The 27,505-nt window shown below is 42.3% G+C and overlaps 1 protein-coding gene across 3 annotated transcripts; it reads right to left on the reverse strand.

The window, feature by feature from the left end:
• Positions 1-1,148: 1,148 nt before the first annotated feature.
• On the reverse strand, positions 1,149-12,854 carry LOC123093154 (ubiquitin carboxyl-terminal hydrolase 26). 3 transcript variants are annotated; one of them, XM_044515068.1, is made up of 15 exons: positions 12,566-12,854; positions 12,236-12,362; positions 11,535-12,131; positions 10,788-11,043; positions 9,978-10,669; positions 8,656-8,764; positions 8,295-8,476; positions 7,337-7,609; positions 6,964-7,171; positions 6,064-6,135; positions 5,161-5,394; positions 4,241-4,504; positions 2,664-2,805; positions 2,401-2,569; positions 1,149-1,555 (listed from the first exon to the last, which is right to left on the reverse strand). In XM_044515068.1, exons 2-14 carry the CDS (start codon positions 12,313-12,315, stop codon positions 2,466-2,468), a joined length of 3,213 nt encoding a protein of 1,070 aa, XP_044371003.1. In that variant the 5' UTR covers positions 12,316-12,362; positions 12,566-12,854; the 3' UTR covers positions 1,149-1,555; positions 2,401-2,465. The 3 variants fall into 3 exon arrangements, with proteins under 3 accessions (XP_044371003.1, XP_044371001.1, XP_044371002.1); XM_044515066.1 differs by having other exon boundaries at positions 2,401-2,581; XM_044515067.1 differs by having other exon boundaries at positions 2,401-2,581; positions 12,236-12,359; positions 12,566-12,849.
• Positions 12,855-27,505: the final 14,651 nt, after the last annotated feature.

Genomic DNA, 27,505 nt, shown 5'->3' on the forward strand with positions numbered 1-27,505 from the left:
CCGATGCGAATGGAGACGGCATCGTCGTCCTCATCGCGCTCCCGTTCCTTCGGGCCGCCGCCCCTCCCCGTCAAGCCGGAGCCGCGGGAGACGTCGCTCGGGCGGCGCACCCGCGGCGGCACCCTCGTCATCAACGAGGGCGGTCGTGTCCCTTCTCCTCTCTCCTCCCGCCTCGTCAGCCGAAGACCGAGCGAACGCTCCTTCCCGTGAAGAAGGAGCATGAGGCCATGGCCGCCAACCTGGAGGACGGCCTGGCGTGGTCGCGCCAGGACTACGTCCGGGAGGAAATGGAGCGCCAATGCCACGCTGTGGAGGAGATCGCCGCGAGGATGGCGTCATCGTCTTCGATGACAGCGACGAGGAGGCGCCGGCGCCACCCCCCCCCCCCCCCCCGCATCAGCGACGCAGGTCAGGGGTGTAGCAAAGACGGCAGTGGCGGCGTGCAGGACGACGACAACGACGAGGCGACTACACCGCCTTCTACAAGCTCCTCGGCATGTGGAAGGCTCATGCGGCGGCGGGCGGCATAGTTTTCATTATGTCTTTTTATTATGTACAAATATGAAGGAAAACCGCCGAATATGAATGAAACCCGCCAAATTTTAGCTGAATTCGTGTCTTTTTTCAACTAATTTAGCCAAACTTCAATTCAAAAATCGGCGTCTTGGGGCGGTGGTTGGGAACCCGACTGCAGAACAAGGAGTTGTGCCACGCGAGTGACGGGTTCCAACGAATCTACTCCAGCGCAGTACATTAACATACAGATTGCTTAAGCTTGCTAAACTTCTCAGAAATGATTAATGTTCCTCCACCAGACCAGCATCATGTATTGTTTGCTCTGAAGTGAACGTTTTGCTCCTTGTGTTATTGAGCGTTAGATTTTCTGTTCCGCAAAGTTGATTTTACCTCACTGGACAAAGTTCATATAGTAGAACTTAAACCGTCAGTTGACGAAAGCATGACCGCATGAGAACGTGAGCTAGCTGACATCTTGGGGCACATTGAACTTACACTAACAGTTTTCCATTATTTGCATGCTAAATTTTAAACTTTTTTTTATTTTGCGGGAAATGTTTTAAATTTCTTTGATTCAAGGGTACGTACCGGCCTGGCTTGGTATGTTGGACCTCGCAAGTGACCAGTGACCAGAACATGCAAAGCAGTCCCGCGAACAGCCCGATTAGTATAAAAGCCACAGAGGGGATTAAAAGAATTACAGACCCTACCATTCCCATCCAAGCAGACGCTAGCTAGTTTAAGGCTCCTTGCCAAAACGTCGACATAGTCCAGCCGTACAAGGGAGTTTCCCCACAGCTCTCATGAACAAAAATAAAAGGTTGCGCTGACGCTGAGCGGAAGAGCCAGAAATAGTCAACTACACCTAAGTAATTACATCAGAGAAGAGTGCATCGGAACCTCTTCCTTTTTCCCCCTCACTGTGGCCAATGGGATACAACAGATTGAATGAAAACACAAAGCACGGAGACAGCCATAGACGAAAATTCCAGCCACGTCCAGCAGAACCCGTAACTTGGTATGACCAAACATCAGATTCCTGGGTACAAGAGAGAGCATATGTTAGTGCCTAAATTTAGCCAGGTATTTTTCTTCATCAGCAAGACGACCAAACATTGAGATATTGGCAGGAGTCGGGCCTTGAAATGAACAACAGAAAGAGTAAAAGAAAAAAAAACAATGCACCCATGGGCATTTCGTCTAGAACCAAGTTAATAGAGAGAATTCGCTGGTCGATAAAGAAACCAAATGAAGCATGAAGGATAAATGGAGGAAGTTAGGTTTTTAGAATAGCATGAAATGTATGAATATAGTACTCCCTCTGGGACATATTAAGTGTCGCTCAAATGGATATATCTAGACGTATTTCAAAAATAGATACACCTATTTGAGCGACACTTAATGTGAGACGGAGGTAGTAGTAAGTAGTAACCTTCAGACCTATCTATGCATAGACATACTGCAATGCAAAAAAAGACGGAGTATCAGCTCAGCTCGGTGAGTCCTAGGCGAGTGAGCATGCGAGCATAACGATAGTGATCGAATAGCTCGACAAAACTCACTTACATATAATTTCGAAATACCACTTATTTTGGGAGCTGAGCAGGAGACACTCCAGCTTTTCATATATGTGCCAGCATAGCTTTCAATGGCCTACACACCAAATCCAGCTTTACTAAATTTCCATACGAAGCAACACTGTATTTTCTTATGCTAAGCTCTAAGCTTATTTGAGGTTTGTCCGAGCCAAGCTCAAGCCTAGCAGTAAGCTCGAAGGTCAACTTAGGCTTGTTTGAGCTTAGATCGAGCCTACCCACGTTTTTAGTCTGTGATGACGTCTACTGACAAAAAACAAAATATATATGAAGTGAAGGAGTTCATCACCTCCAAGAAGCGTAAACAGCAGCGATGCCAATACATGCATGCAGCGATGTAGATCGCATGAAAACTCATTCGCTCAATACTATGTCCTGACAAAGCTGAGCTGATACACTTGATGTCAATAGTGTCCCACGAAAGCCTTCCTCAGCAGGTAGTGCATCAGCCTTCGGCTCTGAAATTTCATCTGAAACATTATAGGATAGCAAAGTTAACAATATAATGTTTTCAGAAATGTTCAAGTAATCGTATTTGTTACTTTACTTCACCTGCTATATCACGATCCTCAAACAATTCAGAATCTTTAACCCACAGAACATCCCCAGGGAAAATGCACTTGTCAGCAAGAGTCGCAAAATCATCTTCAATCTCGAGAGGGCCTTTATGAAGCTTCTGATTCTCCTTCACAATCTAAATATGACAACAGCAATAATTGGACTGAAGCAGACAACCGCAATGAAAAATAAAACAAGCAAGATTTTTGCACCAGAAATAAAATAAAAGTAACCAGTGCAGGTGTGCCCCTCTTTTAAACAAAATGGAGAGAAAGGGGATGCTAGAACATACTCCCTCTGTAAACAAATATAAGACGTTTTAGATGATTTAGTGATCTAAAATGTCTTATACTGAGTATTAGTTTACAGGAGTATATAATTACCGATTACCAGCACAGTTGCACTATTATGTGGAAATTCTGTATCCCCATCTTAAGTCAGCACTACGTTATTGGACGATTGACTTGCCAATACTGTGAACATTATTGATGCTTCAGAAAAGGAAGCACAATAAAATCCAAAAATATGTGATCAAGTGATCATGCAAGTATTGAAATTTGAAAATGGATGCACCGAGCAGTTAACCCAAAAGCTGGTGGGCAATACATTTCAACACTCCCCTCACGTCTAGGCTCCTCAGGAATTTCATGGGATCGATGTAAGCCCCAACTATTTTGTTAAAAGTGCATTAGCCGGGTCTTGAACTCGAGACCACTTGGCTCTGATACCATATTGAATTGCATGCACCAACTAGTTAACTTGAAAGCTTGAGCTGTAAGGGAAAGGTGGGAACCATATTTTAACAGCAAGTGCAATGTATAGCCACAGTACTCCATTATGATGGTACTCCCTCCATTCCAATGAATAAGGCGCACACTCATGCCAAATTCAACTCTGACCATAAATTTGATCAATCAAATGTAGATTACATGTGATAAATATCATACCGTTGAATTTGTATTGATCTAATTTACGGTCAAAGTTGGATTTTGGAAAACATGCGCGCCTTATTCATTGGAATGGAGGAAGTATAATGGTATGGGCGCCAACTGATAGGCTCAAAAGGTTCAGAACAATCACAGCATAGGCAACGATCCTTTTAGTACACCCTCCCTCCCGGTTTGTAAGGTCCTACAATACCTTAAAACTACATGTTTGATGCCTGGGTCTAACTGATTAAGCACCTGGTACTTTAAGCCGGAGCTTATCACTTTGGTAAGTACCGGTTGCAGCTAACAATGTTAAGCTTTACAATTTAAAGTTCAAACTTATTCTTTTGGACAGTTCAAACTATTTCAACCGCATGTATTATCTGTTGAAGTGATAAAATTAACTGAAAAATATGCCTTCCAGTCCAGAAGGCTTTGAAGTATAGAGTACGACTCAATACTGATACTTATTTAGCAAACTTCTTTCAGCTGAAATAGAATCAAGTGGCAGTCATACCAATCAACAGAAGTTTTCTTCTTAATTTTTCTTGTGTTTTTTCCTTTTTGTATATGAAATGCAAGAGGAAACTGTATCGGTGCTTGGCTTTTTGCATAAAGTAAAGTTTGATATGCATGACATACCCCTAAAGATTCCCATATCATGAGTTTCAACTGATAGACAGTTGTAGAACCAGAGACTTTCAAACTGATTGAGTTCCCTGTGGTCGTTCTCCGGGAACGCTTTGAAGTCCGGCGATCTGGAACAGGAAGAGCTGCAGATGCCTCTCTAATTGACTTTGGTGCTTCTTTCCCACGCACAAGATAAACATGGATATCTTCGTTCTGGTAATTGAGTTTCTCCACCAATGCACAGCTCTCTCTTTCTCCAATACATTCTTCACAAACCTAGCATGCAAAATTCACAAGTACAAATGAGACTAAAAAAATAGGGAAAATAGGATGTGCACTTCTTACTCATCAGACAGGTGCAATTATTCCATTGCTTGAAAATATTTAATTGACTAAATCAACTACTACAAGGGAACAGCACTCAGCCAACAACGTAAACCTTATCACTAAGCTCATCTATGAGGCGTAAGAGACGAGATTCTGCCTTTTTTTCGTCCAATACACCGTCTCCCTGCCATTCCCTCTTGTGCGATGGTTTACACTTTAGAATCACATATTAGGAGGCGACAGCCGACGACTCGTATCTAATAGCCGAAGAGGCTGTCACAGCTGCGACCTTGATGGTTTACAGGAGAGCTATTGAAAAGGAATGTTGCACACTTGTAGCAAAATAGCTTCTAATTGCTCAATCATCATGTCATCAGGACTAACCTACATGAAAGAAGAGCACTATTGCAGTTTGTTGTTCATTATACTTTCCTGGTAGTATTGTTGTTTACTGGTTTAGATTCTCATATTTTAACTAGTCAAGTGTGCAAGCCTGCAACTGCAAGGCGACGCATTGTGCATATGATAACCAGGCTTACATTAACATAAGAATGTTATGGTCAGATATGCAAATCAATAACTCTAATCTAGAATATTTGGTTTACCTCAGGATCAGTTCTGACATAGGGTCTACAGTCCTCCAAGTCATCATTTGCACCATTAATAGACTGGTCCGGATCTTTATCCAAAATTACCATTGCTTGAGATGACTCGTGCGGTTTATCCTCTGAGCTCTTACTAAAAACAATTTCAGCACATGCGCCATCTGCATGTGCCACGTTCCACTCCTCAGAGAATGATTGCCAGTCAGATTCTGAGATGATTGCTAACCCATCAGTCTGAAAACCAAGCATATAGTTAACCCACAACGTCAAGATTATTTGTTTTCATCTAGCAACAAAACATATCAGTAAAACAATGCCCAAAACAGCAATGGAAAGCAACTAAATAACAATGTATAAGAACTTTATACTTTCTATCTAGTATTAGTATGCATTTATATTCATAAGCTTTACCGGTATAGATCCATAAAAAATTATTAAACAAATAAATACTAGTTCGAAACCAATATGCCGCATACTTCAAGAGGAACAGAACAGCACAGCAGACGTCCTCCTGTGCTTCTGACAAGAAGGCCAGAGCTCGAGTTCCCAATCTGGGAGATCATCTTTACCACATACAAACTTCATGAAACAAATAAATACTAGTTTGAAACCGATATGTCGCATATTTGAAAGAGGAACAGCACATCATAGCAGATATCATCTGCTTCTGAACAAAAAGAGCTGGAGCTTGAGTTCTCAATCTGGGGGATCATCGTTACAACCAATGTACATCAATTTCATACACACACACACACACACACACACACACACACACACACTCCAAAAAAAATCAAGTCGTCCCAATGAGCAATAACGCTATGGACAGACTTCAGAAAACAGCTAGCCCAAAAAGAGGCGACAAAGAGAGTAGGAAAGATAAGTTATGAAGATACATGAACTTACATTTGATGTTTTCTGAGTGATGCCCCCACGCTTGTAAACTATATCCAAAGGCCTTTGCAACAATCTAGAATGCTGAAAAATAATCAAAATATTCAAAAAGAAATACTTCATAGTTTACAACCTAATAACTAGATAACAAAGGTGGTGGTATTGCAAATTTGCCAAATCAAGTCAACAAAATAAATTGAGTCTCCTAGAGACCCGCATTAAAAATATGAATATGCATCATTTACAGGGAGGATCAAATTAAACATGTCTCGCTGACCAAACAAATCTTCACAATATTCTATTAAACCCCACTTGAAGTGACGAAATAATAACTTATAGTGAATTCTTAAATCAATTAGGCAAGAGCACCAAACATGTGTCATGCCACAGATATGAAGGTAGTTACGATGCATACTTATTTGGTAGTGCTCTCAAAGTATGATTGTACTCATGTCAAAATTATATCTTATCCCATTCTTGGTCTTGCTTTGCTCTGTAAACTATTACATTTCTAAATTAATTCACTGGCAAACATTAAAGAATGCAAAAGGGCAGCATTATATATGTATGACTCTTGGGCCTCACTCAATGAATCCAACTGGTATACCACACGACCTTATAGGTAGATTAAACAATCTACAGTGTGCAGAAGTGCAATTCCTTGCCCAAATTATCCTGGCAGTCAGTCTTCACCAATGTGTTGCAAAAAGTGCTAATATTCATCTCATTGTTTCACAATAGGAGAATAGTAAGTTAACTTCTAGCCATATTACCCTAACAGCAAGCTTCACACTTACCTGACTATAGAAATTTATATACTAGAGTTCAAGTTTTTCCTGGCCTTTTCAGAACCAAACACACATACCGTCATGTAGGACGACTTATCAGCAGAACAGAGAAGAGATAGTTTACCTTCTCACATTTAAGTGAATTTATAGCAGCTTCAAGACTTTGAGGTTCTGGTAACGACGAAACATTTTTTCCAGTCGCTGTAATGTAAGCTCTCCATTCTGACAACCACGACGAAGGAACCAAATAATATTTTTGTCCAGGATTAAGTGCAAAGCCTTTCCCAGAGATTAACTTTTCATGGCTCTGTCGTTGCTTCAGTTTCACCGCTCTGAAGAGACAAATAACATGTCAAAAGAAACTTAATATAACCACCCACTTTAAGTGAACAGTTCATTATCCCACATTAATAATCCATTGTATTATGACATTGTTAACCGTGAATCCAATTATATGCCATTGATTAATTCACTGTATTATGGCATTTTTAGCTTACCTAAGATTATCCTCAACAGAAGCAACAGCTGACAATTTGTCGTCACAGATTTCGCATGGTTGAGTATCTGACGGAAAAGTCACAATATCATCAGCTTCCCTTGCGATGGTTTCATAGAGAAATAGCCATAGGCTCTCTGGCACAGATACCCGCTTTGCCCCAGAAGCGTGCTCTGGAAGAAGATTCCCATGGCTGCATCTTAGAGCACTTGTTGGTCCCTTATCAGCATCAAAAGTGATATCCACATTTTTCCTTCGCAGCCAATGGGACAACCTGGGAGCAACGGCAAAATAGATCGGTATGAGACTCTAGTAGATATCTGTGATTTGGTAACGTAATGCAACCACTGGGACAGCAAAACAGGAAGAATGATAAAAGACTATGCATGAGTGCACATCGACAGAAGAAGCATTCAGTGCCAAATTCATGGAACAACTGTGAGACATACTTAGGTTATAACTGGAAACTGGTTAAGGTGTAAAAACCCAATCAAGAAAACTAATGATTGGCCACATCCCACATCATGGTAATGGTTGAAGTATTGCACACAAAGGCAATCAATACAGAGCAACCATTAGAAGGTAGTACAAAGTAAACACAACATACAGACCTAACATATGACTCATGTTGGTGGAACTGCAGATAAGGATTCTTACAAACACATTATAGTACATCATATAACTGGACTGAAATTTGGAAGGGCCTTAAGCAGAATATTGTGTTTGTATATAAATAGCTCCACAAAGACAGTAGTAGTTCAGGAGAATAGTCCTAATTGTACGTGAAAAATGTTTAGCTTCAGCAAGTCACGCCTTAAGCAGAATATTATGTCTGTATATGAATAGCTCCATAAAAACAGTAGTTGAGGAGAATAACCCTAATACGTAAAAAATGTTTAGCTTCAGCAAGTCACGTACAGAACCAAGAACAGAATCTGAGAAGGATGTCCTTTCCATACCATGCCTTCGAAATAAAGTAAGAAGGACCTTCTGGAATACTTCCAGCAAGTGCAGCTTCTGCAAGATTCTTTAACGATGCTTTCCGATCACGATAGACATCAGCAGAAACTGCAGTTTTTGCTACATCCTTGAGACACTCCTTGCAAACATCATCCTTGCTGAGTGTTGGTCCTCCTCCGTACTAGTATGTAACAATATAAATGATAGCCATCAGTAGTATTTTAGTAGTATAAGAAGTTCAGAACTAGGTACAAAATACAGTGTACTTGCAAATAACTAAAGTAAAACATTACCACTAAGCAAACCGAGTGAGAGAAACAATTCGAGAAATAAAACCCAACAAATGGAGAAGATTCTTACCTTGGAAAGTAGCTTCTCCCAAGCTTTAGCCGATAATCGCTTCATGGATGTGACTTTAGATGCTGGAACTTTTCCATGTTCACACTGAATTGGACTGTTGTCAATGGAACTGCGAAACCAACATAAAGTTGTTATGTGGATCCTGCCAGGAATATCCTAAGGCTATTTGTTCAGAAGAGTATCTACACCTATTAAAGATTTAGTTGGTGACGATGGTGTGTTTACTATCTGACTGACCATCCAATCTGCATCTAACACATGCGGAGTAACTACGACATTTTGTAAAAAGACCCCACGACTCTGCTCCACATTTGCAGAAAACCACTTTGTCTCAATATCAGCCCCATCCCTCCCCCGCCTCACCCAAAAAAAATAAAGAGGAATAAATTTGTATGGAACACACCATACTTTTAGTGATATATATACCAAAAATAAGGTAATTTTTTCAAGTTTGTGAATATGTATTGGTTTATTTTGTATCCGTTGCAACGCACCGGCACTTTGCTAGTATGCATAACAAGGAGTGTAGCCATACAAAATTTCAAGAATTGCTACGTATAGCACCTATAACTGAGATAGCACATATATTTCACAAAAAACTAATAATCGGTGTGCTAAAAGGGTTCAGACGTCAAAAACTGATAGTAGGTTATCATTGCATTCTCATGTGAAGTTAAATTCCTTATGGGCTGCTCCTCATTATAATGAATAGTGGTGTATGCATGTGATGGTATGGCCGATCTTGTCCCGGCCAATCAAAATATACCCTATTATGTCCCTATATATTCGAACGGACGGAAAATCCAAAAGGCTAAGATAGATCTCAAATCAAGAAAATCTGATCTAGTCTAGAGCTTAGCAATGAAAAATATTAGCAACTACCAACCAGCTCCTTTCATGTAGATACTGCAAGCATAGGTTAAACCTAGAGGTACAGACAGATGATGCCCTCACAGAACTTCGAACTGCCATGATGGTTGTTGTGTTTGGAAAATAAATCAATGTAGTGAATGTACTCAGATATTTGATGGCTTGTGATATAAATGAGCATTATATGTATTTAACACCCAGCTTTTATTTATCATTCCATAGATTTGATAGCTAACTGTACAACAATCCAGATAGCTAACAGTACAAGAATACTAGAGAAAAAAGTACAACAATACAAAGTAGTCACAAGAGCAATAAGTTATGAGTTTCTACGCAACTGACAAACAACATTTGCAAGAATAGTGTTGTCACGACACCAAGTAATAATAAAGCATTTAAATGTAGATGAAAAAGAAGTGGAAATAAATAAACAAGTGCTCTAGAGAACTCACGAGGGAGGGGTAGCATTATCCGCCCATTGGCGAAGCCAGTCTAGTGAAATCCAAAAATATGAATCGTCGTCTGGAGTAGCAGGTGCTTCTGTAATAACAGATTTTATTTCTTGGCGCCTTTCTTGTATGGAAGCCAAAAGGTTATCTTTTTTACTTAGGTACTCGCCACATTCCTTTACACATGATGCATTCAATGCATCAATCTCATCCATCAGATGACGTGGAAGTGAACTATTACTGGCTTCCACAATATTATTGCTTTTAATACCATTTTCATCCTTGCTCGAACGTTTGTACATTAGCATGTAAGCATCAGTGGAAGAGAACATCTCTCCCATATTAGAAGTCGGTGCAGCATCATGATGGCTACTGTTATTACCATTTGCCACAGAGCCTTCGGTAGAAGTACCTTCAGATTTCTGATCCGCTTTATCAGATGACTTGCCTGGTTTTTCACCAAAAGGGTGAAAACCAAGGCTGGATACACACTCATCATCAAACTCCCACCAGTGACCATTGCTTTCATCCTTTATATGTGCCACATAGTGACCACTATTAGCAGCACTACCCTTATGAATCAAAATAGCAGCCAGGTCATAAATGTAATTAGATGAAGGATCCGACAACCGCTTCCCCATATCTAGCTGTCCCGGAAAACTGAATGATGAAGAAATCTTTTTCTTCGTTGTTGTCTGCGGAGGAAATAAATTAGTAAATTTCTTCCACACAAATCAAGAAATCACATACAAGACAGAAGCAGGAGCAACAGATAGCACAAAACTATGAACAAGCTTGAATCAGAGTAATCACCTTTGGTAGGAATACATATCGCTTCAGCTGAAAATTAACAACAGGAGGAAGCGAGCGAAGTTTTATACAACGGGTGGCGTCTACCCTTTTCTGACATGACTCGCAGGAATATTGGTTCTCCCCATTCAGTGCCTCCACGCTCAAATAGTCATCCAGACTTTCCTCTAAATTACTTAAACCTTTAATATTCAGCTCCAGTTCATAGAAGTCTTCCATTTTTGAAGATGCTTCAGAATCCCTTCCACATGATGAACACCTTAAGCGTATGATAACCAACATCAGTCCTCCAAAAAATTAATGAGTACAAATGAACTAACATATCATATTGTCATTCATTTTGGTATGTGCAAGCTGTGTGAATTAGAAATTGTGAATGCACTCAGTGGTCAATCCAATTAAAAAATCAAAGATATGTACCTGAGCACATAGCTTGACCTAAGTACAAGATCCAGCAAAACAGGACTCTCAAGTTCAAAAAAAAAAATCATACCCAGCTAACTATTTTGTTGCTGTTTGACAAGATAACCAGCTTGTTATTATAATCACAAACTAAGATATTTTTATAGTAATTCTGTAGCGGCAGAACATCGCAAGACAATAAAACACAGTGTATGCGAGCAAACAGGAGCATACAAGGCAAACACGATATGGTAATATTGGGAAGATAAACCTTCTAACTTAAAGTTCAGATCCATTCAGTTCCCAAAATAAATCTTGAGAAAAGCACTAATTTAGGCATTTACCTACCGAGTCACATGCGACACACTTCCACGAAATAAATCTTGCACAATAGTTTTCGCAACAGCAACCTTGGAGTAACTTAACGAACGCTCGAGCAGAGACAAAAACAAGGTGAGAAATTCGTGACTGTCCTGCTGGACACCGTTGTCTAGTTCCAAGGTCTTGATGAAAGGTGCTGAATCAATGAAAGCCATTTTGCTGGAGTGTAGCTGCGCAAATAATCGAGCCAGCTGATCGAGAACAGGTTGCTTCTTCAAGATGTCTGGCTCTAGCGAGAAAATGCCTGAACGGAAGGAAGTGTTCATATAGAGGCACTGAAGTATGCTGTTAGCATAACATGTCGCGCCCAGATTAGTCAATCCAGCAGGCGTCTCGGTGGAAGCACGGAGGTCCTTGGATGGGTCAGGGCCGAGGCCACTGACATGCTCGCCATTTTTCTGCCAGAGGCCAGTCTTCCTCGCCCCACCGGTGGTGGGGATCAACCCGCAGAAACAATTGGGTGAGTCCTTGGTGTTCCCATGGCAGCCCTGGCAAACCGGCTTCCACACACTATAAAGTTGCCTAATATCATCTTGAGTGATGGCGCCCGTAGAATGTATCCTCCTGCATAACAGGCAAGCACCCCAAGCAAAAAACATGTCAGCAACAGAAACACATTGAAATCTCACCCTTCACCCTAGCAATGGGGAAAGGCAATGTACACATACTTGAGAGCAGCATAAGACGGGCTCGCAGACTCATCGGCGTGTGGCCTCTTGTTCTTATTGCGGGTGTTGTGCCTGTTCATTGTACCATCCACTGAGCGCCAAGCGAAACCTCCAGTTGCTCTCCCTGCTGCGGAAACAACAGAAGCCAGAGCATTAGCGCGTCGGCGTCGGGGGCGGAAGGAACGAGGAGCATTGGGGTCAGTTCGAACCCTAAATTTCGTGGGAAACAGGCTGCTATCACTACTCCACCAAACAGCAAACGAATCCGCAAGAAAAAAGGGAAAATCGATGGATTTAACAGATAAAGGGCGTTTGGATTGGAATGCTTACCGCGAAGGGAGGAACAGATCAGGCTCTCCAGGCAATCCGAAGCAGGCTAGGGTTCGTCACGAGCAGGAAAAATCAAATCCAAGCCCTGATGGATCTCTGCTCCACGCCGGTCCGGTCCAGTAGAGCGGCGGCGGCGGCGGCGGAGGGGGATGGGGAGAGACGAATCCCTTGGAGGTGGCGGTCGGCGGTGGAAGGGCAGAGGGGCGGAGAGGGTTTCCTTCGATGACCCCCGCCGCGAGCTGGAAGGGGATGAAAAGAAGCTGATCTGCTTTTTGGTTTCAGAAGAGCCGAGTGACGTGCCGCATGTTTTTATTGGGTCGGGCTGCACCCATGGGCTTGGGCGCTTGGCATCAGAGTCATGGGCTGGGAGCACGGGGATAGCACAGGACGGACGGTAAACCGTGGAGATGGAATGTTTTCTTTTGCTGGAATGGAAATGGAATAATTTGCCTCTTCAACTTCAAGGCTTCTGCAGATCCATGGCGACATTCCCATACAGCGCACGGCGTCGAGATGTGTAGGTGATTTGCTGAACGAGGAAATGACAGAGCACATTATGGCAAACTACACGGCAGCGGATGCTTGTCATGAGTCACGCGGGATTTTACACCATTTCTTGTGATTTTGTGGTTAATATGGCGAGCTCGGTAAGGATTATCCCTGGCAAGTTCTGAAGCCTTCTAGTACATTTATTTTTATCAAGCGGTTAATTGCATATTTATAAATTATTTACGTTGCAAAATCAAAGACAGTATGATTTATCCGGTAGTTCACTATATATGTATACTCAACCAAAGGAATCAAAGGAAAGATTAGTTGCTTGGTCCACGAAGAAGAAGAGGAGCTCCCACCCGAGGTGGGTGAAGATCAACCTAGATAGTAGCATTCTTATGTTTCCAAAAAAAGATTGTCAGTTAAGTCTATCCACTCTCCGCGTTAAAGATGAAGCGAAAATACTACTATAAGAACATCCCAAGTGAAGGCGGCCATATCTATGTGAGTTATGTCTCTAAGAAGGTATATATTGAATTTCAAACAATCAAAGCGGAAACAATTGTGTGGCGTCAATGAAAGGTCTTCAGTTAAAGCTATTGATGAACTTGTTTGTGATTCCACACGTCATAAATTGTCAAAAAAAAATATGACATTTTTTATAGAAAAACATAACAACTAAGAAAAAATCATAACGGTTCATAAAACCAAACTTAAGCATAGAAGCATACATAGATTCATATACGGAGAGAAGTACATACGTATCACCAAGATTCATACCTAACTGTTTAATAAAACGGAAAAATAGCAGTTCATCACCACAAGTCCAAAAGATGCACTCCTAATCCTTGTTGCTTGTTCTGGATGCAGGTCAAGAATAGAGAATTCTCATCCACCTACTCCTTGTTGCTGATTGTGGGTGCAGATTGGCCCTTATCCTTGCCCAATAAATGATCTCATCAAAAGTGCGGCTTATTCCATTGGGAACACCTCATGAAACTCTTGCATGTTCCAGGCTTCCAAGATCATGTTAGACAACTGGTGGTGGTACTCCAACAAGTATCCAGTGGCGTCGGGGCCCTCTCAGCTCGCCTCTAATCCCTATTCGCCTAAGCTCTCTACGACCGCACCCTAGCAGCCCTCATGTCCACAACCTCCTCATCTTCGTCTGTCACCTCTCATAGGTTAGGATCCATCTTCCTAGAGTGCTTGCTCACTAGGGTTCTAGGCTGTTGGTTGGAGGCTGAGGGGGAAGTCATAGGGTTGTGTTTGTGGTAAGGGTGAGAGGGGTGGATTTTATTGACACCAGGGCAGGCTAGGTCCTGCGTGGTTGAAAGTGCAACTAATCCCTGGGTGGTTTTGGTAATTCTTAACAACTTACTCATTTTCTGAGAGAGAACCACCTACTCATGTGTTGAGGCCAAGATATTCCAATCCTACCATATGAATCTTGATCTCTAGCCTTCCCCAAGTTGCTTTCCACTCAAATCATCTTTCCACCATAGCCAAATCAGTGAGAGAGAGTTGAGTGTTGGGGAGACTATCATTTGAAGCACAAGAGCAAGGAGTTCATCAACAACACACCATCTATTACCTTTTGGAGAGTGGTGTCTCCTAGATTGGTTATATGTCACTTGGGAGCCTCCGTCGAGATTGTGGAGTTGAACCAAGGAGTTTGTAAGGGAAAGGAGATCGCCTACTTCGTGAAGATCTATCCTAGTGAGGCAAGTCCTTCGTGGGCGATGGCCATGATGGGATAGACAAGGTTGCTTCTTCGTGGACCCTTCGTGGGTGGAGCCCTCCGTGGACTCGCGCAACTGTTACCCTCTGTGGGTTGAAGTCTTCATCAACGTGGATGTACGATAGCACCACCTATCAGAACCACGCCAAAAATCTTTGTGTCAACATTGCATTTGCTCCCTCCAAACTCCTCCCATTTACTTTCTTGTAAGTTGCATGCTTTACTTTCCGCTGCTCATATACTCTTTGCATGCTTGCTTGAATTGTATTGTGATTGCTTGACTTGTGCTAAGTTGCTAAAATCTACCAAGAACTAAAATTGGGAAAAGGTTAAGTTTTTATTTGGTCAAGTAGTCTAATCACCCCCCCCCCCTCTAGACATACTTTCGATCCTACAAGTGGTATTAGAGCTTTGGTCTCCATTTGCCTTGATTTCCATAGCTTTGGTGATCATAGCATTGGTTTCACAACCTAGGAGAGTATGGCGTCTAGCGAGGGAAATTACCACCGTAGAGGTCCTTACTTTGGTGGTACTAATTTTGCTTGTTGGAAACATAAGATGAAAATGCATATTCTTGGACATAACCCCGTTGTTTGGGCTATTGTGTGTATTGGCTTGCAAGGTGAATTCTTTGATGGGAGAGAACCAAACCGTGAAGCTACCGCGGAAGAATTGAAGATGTTGCAATACAATGCTCAAGCTTGCGATATCCTCTTCAATGGATTGTGCCCCGAAGAATTCAACAAAATTAGTTGTCTTGAGAATGCAAAGGAAATTTGGGACACTTTGATTGATATGCATGAAGGTACCGACTCCGTTAAGGAATCCAAGTTGGATGTGCTTCAAAGCCAACTTGACAAGTTCAAAATGAAGGATGGTGAAGGTGTCACCGAAATGTACTCTAGGCTTGCTCTCATCACAAATGAGATTGCCGGCTTAGGAAGTGAAGAAATGACCGACAAATTCTTGATCAAGAAGATCTTGAGAGCCTTGGATGGAAAACATGATACTGTGTGCACATTGATCCAAATGATGCCAAATTACAAAGATCTCAAGCCAACCGAAGTCATTGGAAGAATTGTTGCTCATGAGATGTCACTCAAGGACAAAGAAGAGCTTCACAACAAGTCTAGTGGTACTTATCAAGCCTCATGTGATGCTCCTACATCATCAAATGAGAAACAAGCCTTCAATGAAGAACTGAGCTTAATGGTGAAGAACTTCAACAAATTCTACAAGAGTAGAAGCAAGGAAAGAAGTTCCAAGTCAAGGTCCTACAATGATAAAAGATCTTCTAGTCGTGAGCGAAACTGCTACAATTGTGGAAGACCCGGACACTACTCCAATGAGTGTACGGCTCCCTATAAAAGAAGAGAAGACTCACCTAAAAGAAGAAGCAAAAGGGAAGAATCACCTCCAAGAGAGAGAAGGAGTAGAGATGATCGTTATGAACGAAGAACCTCTCGAAGAAGCAAGGATTCAGAAAGGAAGGACAAGTCATCAAGGAGATACACAAAACAAAGACATCAAGCTCATGCTGGTGAATGGGTATCCGGCTCCGACTTCAACCACCACCCCGAGAGAAGTTATTACTTCGACTCCGAATATACTCAAGATGAAGGTGTTGCCGGTCTAGCACTTGTATCAACCAACTCCTACGACATATTTGATTCACCAAATGAAGGAATTGGGAGATGCTTCATGGCTAAAGGCCCCAAGGTAACACACCCCGAGTATGTTGATTTCAATAGTGATGAAGATGACTTGCTAGGTGATGATGATTTACTTGTTGACAACTCTAGTGATGAATACTATGATGAAACGTCAATTAATTATGCTAATCAATAAACAATGACAATGATAAGGAGAAGATTGAGCGTCTAACTAAAGAACTAAACACTCTTAAGTTAGCTCATGAAACTACTTTAGAAGATCATCGAGAACTTCTAAAAACTCATGAGAAGTTACGCTTTGAAAAGCTCAATCTTGAGCAAGAGCATGAGTTCTTAAAGGCCATCAATGATGATCTTCGAAAGAAAAGTTCTTCTTACATTGCCAAGCATTTACTCTTGTCTACTTACATGCCATAAGTAAAATCTAGCAACAAGAACAAGAAAGATTCTTCTTCTAGTAGTAATAATAACCATGCTAAATCCAATATTGTTGCTTCTAGTAGTTCTCTTGATTCCACTAATGATTCTCTTGGCCAAGTTACACTTGAGCAAGAAAATAGCTTATGGAAGGGAATTATAGAGAAAGGTGTTTACAAAAGTCTTGCCGGAAGTAAGCAATTTGAGGAAATTGTACGCAAGGAAGGAAGGCACCGGAAAAATCAAGGTGTTGGTTTTGAACGAAAGTTCAATGCCAATGGAGTTGAGTGGGAAGAAGATCAATACCCCAAGACGGAGTTTGTTCCTCAACAAGAGAAGTATGACCCTACTTCCTTCAAGGGGACACAAGCACAAGATGATCTTCCACCACAAGACCACAAGCTAAAAGGCAAGGACAAGCTTCAAGAAGAAATTGATGCATTTGAAGATGCTCCAAAGGCCTTGGTCAAGTGAGTTCCCAAGACTACATCAAGTTCTACTTCATCAAGTACATCTACAACTCCAAGGATTCCCATCAAGATGATGTGGATCCCGAAGAAGAAGAACTAGAGAGTTCTTGAGGGTGACTATGCCAACATACTTCACTCATATTTATTTTGGCAAGGACAAGTGCAAACAACTTCCACATCTTGCACTAGTTCAAGGAGTCACAAACCCTCTTGTTGGTAAGATAAGGGACAAGGTAATCTAATGCTTTCATGGACATCATCATGTGTGTGCTTCACTCTATGTCTATGCATATCCTTGTTTGTTCCTTGTGGGACTAACCCATGTAGGTATTGAAAGTGCAACTCACTCCAATGGATTGCTTCAAATGATCTACATCAACAATGAGCATCCATATCTTCGATATCTACATGAAGTCATCATCGACAAAACCCAAGGTTAGTTCATCCCTCTTAGGGGGGATATCACATCTAGGGGGAGCATTACTCTAAGAATTGGGCTAAAGCAACTATAATGGTGTGAACACAACAATGCTTTATGTAAAAGTGGTAACCCCACTTGTGCTTAAATGATGAGTATGACCTATGATCAAATGTTCTCATTTGACTCCTAATTCAATATACTCATATATAGATGACCTAGTCATCGCCAATTCCTTGATAGATGCTAGAGTGATTGTGCATGTTTTGCCACATACTTCATTTGCCATTTTATTGTGTGAGCATGTTGGTTGCATATTTTTCTCATTCCAAGACATCCATTTGTTGCTTTGATTGTTTGGAGTTTCTTATTTTTTGCCAAATGGATGGACAAGAACGCCTAAGAACTCCCTCTAGCTATCTATGATTTTCTCTTCTCAAATTCTATTCATGCTACATCACAAAGTTTGATCTAAGTCAAATTCAAACCCTCTGTGTGAGGACCACTCGGAGTCCCGTTTTGTCATAGACTTAAAACTTCCAAAACCTCACTGTGTATTTCGGTCTGACCGACTCCTCCATTTCGGTCACACCGAGCTCATTGGGTTGATCAAGTTTCAATCTCGGTGCAACTGATTAGAACCTTTCGGTCTCACCGAGTTGTAGTAACCGCTTGCGATTCTGCATCTCGGTGCCACAGAGTTGTTCCACTCGGTCACACCAACAGTGTCAGGATATAAATATTGACGGGTCAGATTTTGGAAATCACTTCAAAACCCTATCGCCCGCGCGTGTCCTGCTCTGCCTCTCGGGTCTCCGAATCGTCACCTCGTCGCCAGCGACCTCCCGCCACTGGTCTCCGCCGTCGTTGACGGATTTCTTCGCTGCCGTAGCAAACTCATCGCCGAACTAGGGTATGAGTTCGACCCCTTGTGCACTCTTTTTACTTCCGATTCTACGCACAAGGTCAATGCCATGTTCTGTTCCACATATGAGATCGATCCATCCATAGAGAATCTCCATTAGACTAGATTTGAATTGAAAATTTAGGGTTAGGTTTCCGCCGGACTCATCTTGGACCGACCGAGTTGTAGGAATCAGTTCCACCGATTTGTCTTAGGCCAAAGCACAAGTGATTTTCAGTCTGACCGAAAGTTGCAAATCGGTGTGACCGATACCAGGACTTTGTGAAACCCTAGCAAACTCGGAGTCACCAAATTGTGCCTCGGTCTGACCGATTCCACATGTTTAGGCTCCAAAGTTGCTTCGGTGTCACCGAGTTTTACAAATCGGTAGCTCCGAAATGCTTCTTGTAGAAAACTAAAACTAAGTTTTAGACTCATTGTTTTTGCAAAAACTCTGCATGTGATGCTCATCTATATCCATTCACAGGGTCTACTGTCAGTTTGATTTGCCAGAATGTCTGACCAGAGTGATAGCCAGAACAAATCAGAAGAGCAAGTGCACATGAGTGAGGGCACTAGTCCCTCTAGCAGCTCTGATGATGGCAGCAGGAGCACTCCAAGCAACTTGCCCAAGGCAGCAACAAGGACAAGGAAGAAGAGAACCTCAGATTCAGAGGATGAGGACTATGTGGCTGCTGAGGATGAAGTAAGCTCTAAGAAGAAAGTGCTGAATAAGGAATATGGGACTGCTGCTGCAACAAAACCTGGAATGCACAAGAAGGCACCTGCCAGGAGAGTTCCCATGTCAAAGGCCAGAACTTCCACTCAGGAAACTATGGTCTTCTCACTTGAGCTCAGAGAAGGTGAAGAAGGGAAGAAGAGGGTCAGAAAGACTACAACTAGAGTGATTGGAAATCCATCTATGAGGAAGGATTCCGAGAGTGAAGAGGAAGAGGAAGAAGAGGTTGCTGCTCAAGCACCTCCTGTAAGGCACAAAAGCTGATGGGGGATGCCATCAAGTCTGGGGCAGCTCCTTCTAAGCCCAAGATAGCCCCCAAAGCTCCAGCTCAAGCTCCTAAAAGAAGCACCAGAAACATACATGCTACAGATAAGAACAAGGCCCCAGTGCCTGAAGCTGCTGAAGAAGCTGAAGCCCAAGTGCTTAGGAAGCTCAAGCCCAAGATTCCAGACCACAGTGTCAGTCACCCAGTGACTGAAAATATGAAGGAAGGAAAGGATGCTGGTATCAGGAAATGGATACAAGTTGATCCATATGCTGTGAGGAGGAGGACTGCAGTGGACTACAGGTTCCACACCAAAGAGTAACATGATTTCTATGAGACAGTGTTGCTGGACAAGAAGCCCATAGTTAGTGATATGAGATGGGTGGACTGGAAATTCATTGATGCAAATGTTGGTCATTTCCCAGGTGTGCATGAAAGCTTCAAAGCAAATGGTGTTGATGATGTTGTTGGTCAGAAGCTCACCAAATGGAATGATGAGCTCATTATGAAATTCTACTCAACAACTCACTTCTATCCAGATGGAAGAATTGTGTGGATGACAAAAGGGCAGAGGCACCAATCAACTGTTGATGAGTGGGCTAGGCTCATAAATGCCCTTGAAGAAGAAGAGCATCAAATAGATGTGTATGCTGAGAAGAATAAGGATCACAACACCATGGCCAACATGTATAAGGAAATTCCAGATGAGGCCTTGGAAACACACAAGTTTGTATCAATCTACTATCTGCTATCTGGTTTGGCCACTATAAACACTATCTTGAGGCACACTTTGTTGCCCAAATCTGGAGATCAAAGGATGATCATAGGCCATTCCATCAACTTGTTGCAGTTGTTTGATGTTGTGCCTCAGATGTTCAAAGTCATGAGCTTGATTGTTGAGACAATCAAAAGGACAACAGCTAACCAAAAGAGATCTTGTGGATATGCTCCACACATCCAAGAGCTAATCAATTCCAAGATGAAGCAAGGAGTGTGTCTTTTGGACAAAGAACATCTTCCTTTGCTACCTGAATTTGAGGACAATGCAGTTGTCATGGATGCTAATGATCCATCCTCAGTTGCAGCTCATGAGAAGAAGGAGAAGGCCAGGGCAGCAAAAGCAGCAAAGATGCCAAGTGCAGCACATGCTTCAGAAGTCTTTCTCAAGTCAAAACAAGACCAGCTTGGGTTTCTGATTCAATTAATCCAGAGGATTGAGAAAGGACTATCTACCCTTACTCAGAACCAGGAGAGCTTGGGGAGGATAATAGAGACAAAATTCTATGACTTGGACTTGAAAGTGACAGAGATACAAATAGTTGTTGAAGAACTCCAGGAATAAGCTCAGGAGAGGAAGGGCAAAGCTACTACACAGGTGTTCTACAGGGTGCCTAGGGCACAGAGGTCTGCAGCAGTACCAGTGACACACACTAGAGCTACAACTTCAGCACCTGCAGCCACAGCTCATGTTGCCCCTCCAGTGGCAACCCCTCCAGCTCCAACATCATCTATAGAAGCATTTGTCCTTTGAGTCATCTCCACACCACCTCCTGAAGATCAAGCCTAGAGAGACGCATAGCACTATGCATTTTCGAGCTTTTTGGTAACTTGTTGCCAAAGGGGGAGAAAGTGTATAGATCATAGGCTTCGGAGAGAGAGAAAGAGTTGTCGCTTTTTGCTACTTATTTGCTTTGCTTGCCTAATTGAGATACATTATCTTTGTGTGTGTGAGATACTTTGTATGATCATGTGCTTGATCATATTACTCTTTATGCTTATGCTTGAATGATGACATTATCTATCTTACGTATGATCATTCACTTTGCCTTGGTGATGAGTGCTTATTCTTATTTATTATCATTTTGAGCACTCCACCAAAATGTATGTGACATGGAAGAGTAACCCATGATCCTAACAGATTGTGCATTTGCAGTCCAAAGCAAATTTTAAACAATGCACAAACTTAGGGGGAGCTCTTACTTATCACATACTTCTCAAAGCGACAATGTACTTCATTCTTATTATCATTTGTCGAAGCTTTGATCTATATGTTGTCATCAATTACCAAAAAGGGGGAGATTGAAAGTGCAACTAATCCCTGGGTGGTTTTGGTAATTCTTAACAACATATAGTTCATTGAACTAATGCTATTTCAAGATAATCATTTCAGAAAGTTCAATGTTTGGCATGGCATGGACTAGAGATGTGGACCCCTCAAAATGCAAAGGACATATATTGGCAACAAGCTCAAGACTCATAAAATTTCATTTTAGTGATCTAAGATCACATTGAGTCCATAGGAAAGCCGATACTATTAAAAGGGGATGAGGTGTTGCTTAATGGGTTACTTGCTCAAAATGCTTTGTGATATGCTCCAAAACCCTCAACCACTTTCTCATTTCCACATATGTCCTAAACCTAAAGTCAAATTCGGCCCCACCGATTTGATCTATCTGGCGCCGCCGAGTTTCATTTGACATAGCCACTGCCACAAACCCTAGTTACTTCGGTCTCACCGATAGGGATCTCGGTCTCACCGAGGTGGGATTGCAAACTCTATGTTTCCTTTTTGTAACATTTCGGTCTCACCGAAAGAGCAAATCGGTCCCACTGAGTCTACATTGCAAACTCCATGTTTCCTTTTTGTAACACTTTGGTCTCACCGAAGTGAGCGAATCCGTCCCATCGAGTTTGCCTGACCAACCCTCTGTGTACCTATTGTTGAAATCGGTCCCACTGAGTTTATGCGATCGGTCAAACCGAGATTACGTTATTCCCTAACCCTGGCATGTCGGTCCCATCGAGATGACTATTGGTCCCACCGAAAATCCTAACATTCACATTTTTACCTAAATCGGTCTGACCGAGTTTGCTAATCCGGTCTCACCGAGTTTGGGAATCTGTGTGTAACTGTTAGATTTTGTGTGGAGGCTATATATACCCCTCCACCCACTCTTCATTCATGGAGAGAGCCATCTGAACAAACCTACACTTCCACTACTCATTTTCTGAGAGAGAACCACCTACTCATGTGTTGAGGCCAAGATATTCCAATCCTACCATATGAATCTTGATATCTAGCCTTCCCCAAGTTGCTTTCCACTCAAATCATCTTTCCACCATACCCAAATCTGTGAGATAGAGTTGAGTGTTGGGGAGACTATCATTTGAAGCACAAGAGCAAGGAGTTCATCAACAACACACCATTTATTACCTTTTGGAGAGTGGTGTCTCCTAGATTGGTTAGGTGTCACTTGGGAGCCTCTGTCAAGATTGTGGAGTTGAACCAAGGAGTTTTTAAGGACAAGGAGATCGCCTACTTCATGAAGATCTACCCTATTGAGGTAAGTCCTTTGTGGGCGATGGCCATGATGGGATAGACAAGGTTGCTTCTTCGTGGACCCTTCGTGGGTGGAGCCCTCCGTGGACTCGCGCAGCCGTTACCCTTCGTGGGTTGAAGTCTCCATCAACGTGGATGTACAATAGCACCACCTATCGGAACCACGCCAAAAATTTCCGTGTCCAGATTGCGTTTGCTCCCTCGAAACTCCTCCCATTTACTTTCTTGCAAGTTGCATGCTTTACTTTCCGCTGCTCATGTACTCTTTGCATGCTTGCTTGAATTGCATTATGATTGCTTGACTTGTGCTAAGTTGCTAAAATCTGCCAAGAACTAAAATTGGGAAAAGGTTAAGTTTTTATTTGGTCAAGTAGTCTAATCACCCCCCCTCTAGACATACTTTCGATCCTACAGTGGTTTAGAAAAATATGTGTAAAAATGCCAAGGTCCAAGCCCATTTTGGCAATTTAGCTCCATGGAAAAAGCATCAACTTTATAACCATAAAAAAATCATGGCAATACTAACCAAACTATTAAGCTAAATAAAAATATGATCATACATGAAAACACAACATCATTGCTTAACATGAGTAGTTCATCATTGCATTGCTTAGCATAAGTAGCTCCCCACTGCATTACTTAACATAACCAGGGTGTTCTTAACTTAACTAACATCAATACACTTACCAGCATAGCTTAACTTAGCATTTCACCCATCACATCACCAAAATACACACCTACCATCATCAACTTGCAAGCCATGTTTGCTTATGCAGGATTGCCTTCATCTTCATTCCTTCAGTATTGCCATGATCTGCTCCAACTTTTCCTTGCTCCTATGCCTAGCCTTCAATAGGTCAACAACTATATTCTCAAGCTCCTTCTCTTCTGCAAGGAGATCCCTGTCCACCTTGATCTCATGCATGGCCTTCCCAATGTTCTTAATTATACATGCCTAAGATTGAAGGATACACCTTTGCTCCTTTGCAAGCCTCGGCTTCTCATCTTGACCTTCAACTGTAGCTCTTCTTCTCAAATTCTTCAGCATCCATTGCTTTCTAGTATTTCACCTTGCCACCTCAGTCATAAAAGATGTCACATAGCTTGGTCAAGCAATTTTGTAGTATGACAGGCCAATGCACATCAATCCACTGCACTAGACCAGAATGGACACCTCCCTGCTAAAGTAAAGCAAAAGTAAGAAATGTTGACATCATAACTAAATTAGTACATTGCTCACTACTCCCTAGTAGCTAACAATTCTATAGACTGACATTGTACAAATATGTCGGCCATTTGCAAAACTAACAGAACTGAAAATGGGTGTTGGTGACTGGCAATTTCCCTGATAAAGTACATAGCCTATGGCCATTTCATGTGATAGTCATTGCAGACACCTCAATATGCAATACCTTCTTACTGCTTGATCTCCTTACACCTCATCAACAACAAATATTAACATTCAATTTCCCTGTCTAACTACAAATCAATTTCATGTGCTAGGCATTGTACCTACTTCTTGCTAGGTACATAAATTGAGTATTTAACAAAAACACGACCACATTTCGACCAACCCTAATAGAAAACTACCACTTTGTAATAATTTACCCAAAACTACCACTCTATGATTTTTTTTGCAAAAAACTACCCGATTCGACCGGTCTAAGCAGGTTTATGACAGGTTGGTCCCACCAGTCGGTGTTGACGTGGCAGAATAGCCAACTCCATTATATTGACCGTTATGACATGTGGGGCCTGTATATCAGTCTAAATAAAATTTATCAGGTTTTTAGACTTTTTACAAATGTAGTCATTGACATAAACATAAACTAATTAGCAGTTAGGATAATCTAACCACGTTGGCCTGGTGGACAGTGGCCCTTTGATACGTCTCCAATGTATCTATATTTTTGATTGTTTCATGCTATTATATTATCTGTTTTGGATGTTTTATATGCATTAATATGCTATTTTATATTATTTTTGGGACTAACTTATTAAACTAGAGCCCAGTGCCAGTTTCTGTTTTTTCCTTGTTTTTGAGTTTCGCAGAAAAGGAATACCAAACGGAATAAAACCTTCGCGATGATTTTTCTTGGACCAGAAGGCACCCATGAGGCTTGGATTGCAAGTCAGAGGATCCACGAGGCGGCCACAAGGGTGGAGGGCGTGCCCAGGGGGTAGGGTGCGCCCCCTGCCTTGTGGGCCCCCCTATGACTCCCCTGACCTAATTCTTTCGCCTACATATTCCCATATATTCCCAAACCACCAGAAGTGTCCACGAAAACACTTTTCCATCGCCGCAACCTTCTATACCCATGAGATCCCATCTAGGGGCCTTTTTCGGCACCCTGCCGGAGGGGGATTCAATCACGGAGGGCTTCTACATCAACTCTATTGCCCTTCCGATGAAGCGTGAGTAGTTTACCACAAACCTACGAGTCCATAGCTAGTAGCTAGATGGCTTCTTCTCTCTCTTTGATTCTCAATACCATGTTCTCCTTGATGTTCTTAGAGATCTATCCGATGTAATATTCTTTTCCGGTGTGTTTGTCGAGATCCGATGAATTGTGGATTTATGATCAACTTATCTATGAATATTATTTGAATCTTCTCTGAATTCTTATATGCATGATATCTTTGTAATTCTCTTCGAATTATCGGTTTGGTTTGGCCAACTAGATTGATTTTTCTTGCAATGGGAGAAGTGCTTAGCTTTGGGTTCAATCTTGTGGTGTCCTTTCCCAGTGAGAGTAGGGGCAGCAAGGCACGTATTATATTGTTGTCATTGAGGATAAAAAGATGAGGTTTACATCATATTGCTTAAGTTTATTACTCTACATCATGTCATCTTACTTAATGCGTTACTCTGTTCTTCATGAACTTAATACTCTAGATGCAGGCAGGAGTCGGTCAATGTGTGGAGTAATAGTAGTAGATGCAGGTAGGAGTCGGTCTACTTGACACGGACATGATGCCTATCACTACAAAAAAAATACACTTCCATGATGATACGTGTTTGTCACAGTAGGTCACATTTTCTGTCATGCATGTACATCTATGACGATTTTATGACAGAATCAAGATAGTCATACATGTGCTGTCATAGAAGTGTTCCATGACATTACCAAAATTATCATCACGGAAGTGTCCACTTCCATGACGATAAATCGCGCGTCATACAAGTGCTTTCGTCAAGGGTGACCGACACGTGGCATCCACCGTAACGGAATGCCGTTAAGCTATCGGGTCCGGTTTTGGATCCGATAACTCGTTAACAGCCCGGACCAATGGGGATTTTCCACGTGTAAACTCATCATTGGTTGGAGGAAACACGTGTCAGCTCCGCAGGTGTCACTCATCCAATTGGCGAGATGCGCCTATGATGTGTTGACACGTGGACCGGACCAAAAGTGGCCCATAAAGTTTAAATGGGCTGGGCCAACTAAAGGCCCACAAGATTTTGCGGACCATAATGGGCCGGCCCAGCTAAAGGCCCATGAGATTTTGTGGACCATAATGAGCCGACCCAGCTAAAGGCCCACAAGATTTTGCGGGCCATAATGGGCCGACCCAACTAAGGACCCACGAGATTTTGTGGACCATAATGGGTTGGCCCAGCTAAAGGCCCACAAGATTTTGCGGACCATAATGGGTCAACCCAGCTAAAGGCCCATGAGATTTCCCTGACCATAATGGGCTGGCCCAGCTGAACCCACAAGATTTTGAGGACACTAGTAGGCCGACCCATTAACAGGCTGCCATGTTTTGGGCCAAATGCCGGCCCATATTTGATCCGGTCCATTAACAGCCTGCCACGTTCCGGGCCTAATAAAGGCCCATATGAGATCCGGCCCGTTAAAAGCCTACCATGTTCTGGGCCAAATTACGGCCCAAATCAGGTTCGGCCCTTTAAGAGGCTTTGGGCTAAATTATGGCCCATATCAGATTCGGCCCGTCAACTGGACGCTATGCTTTTGGGCCCACTTGCTAAAGGCCCATTAGTAATTCAGCTTGATATTAGTTTCGGCCTGTTAAAGGCACGTTTAATATTTTGGCCCTATATTTATTTCGGCCTGTTAAAAGCCCATCATATAGTTGGGCCTAACTACGGCCTGGTTTGCATCCGGCCTGCTCACAGCCGATAATCTGATTGGGCCAAACAAGGACCGAGACAATTTTGGCATGTTAAAAGCCCGTGATTTGATTGGCACAATCATGGGATGGGGTCTATTTCGGCCTGCTGTCGGCCCTTGAGCTGTTTGGCACGTTTCAGGCCCAACCTACTTTTCAGCCTCCTAAAAGCCCATTGAGTTTTCTTGTGAAAATAGGGCCGGCGGTTTACTCGACCTATTAAAGGCCCAGATCTACTAGTGGGCCAGTTTACATTTAGGTCTGTTAACGGACAAAGATGATGGGGCCCATGATGCGGATCATACATAGTGATTTTCATGACGACCAATTATGTACCGTAATTTTAC

Source organism: Triticum aestivum, chromosome 4B, assembly GCF_018294505.1.
Source record: "Triticum aestivum cultivar Chinese Spring chromosome 4B, IWGSC CS RefSeq v2.1, whole genome shotgun sequence".
NCBI lineage: Eukaryota > Viridiplantae > Streptophyta > Magnoliopsida > Poales > Poaceae > Triticum > Triticum aestivum.

Coding starts and splice junctions, on each gene's coding strand:
- LOC123093154 (XM_044515066.1), bottom strand. CDS start 12,315: ATGAACAGGCACAACACCCGCAATAAGAACAAGAGGCCACACGCCGAT. Junction 11,044..11,534: donor AGTGTGTCGCATGTGACTCG/GTAGGTAAATGC, acceptor CATACGCTTAAG/GTGTTCATCATGTGGAAGGG. Junction 7,172..7,336: donor TCTGTTGAGGATAATCTTAG/GTAAGCTAAAAA, acceptor TTGTCTCTTCAG/AGCGGTGAAACTGAAGCAAC.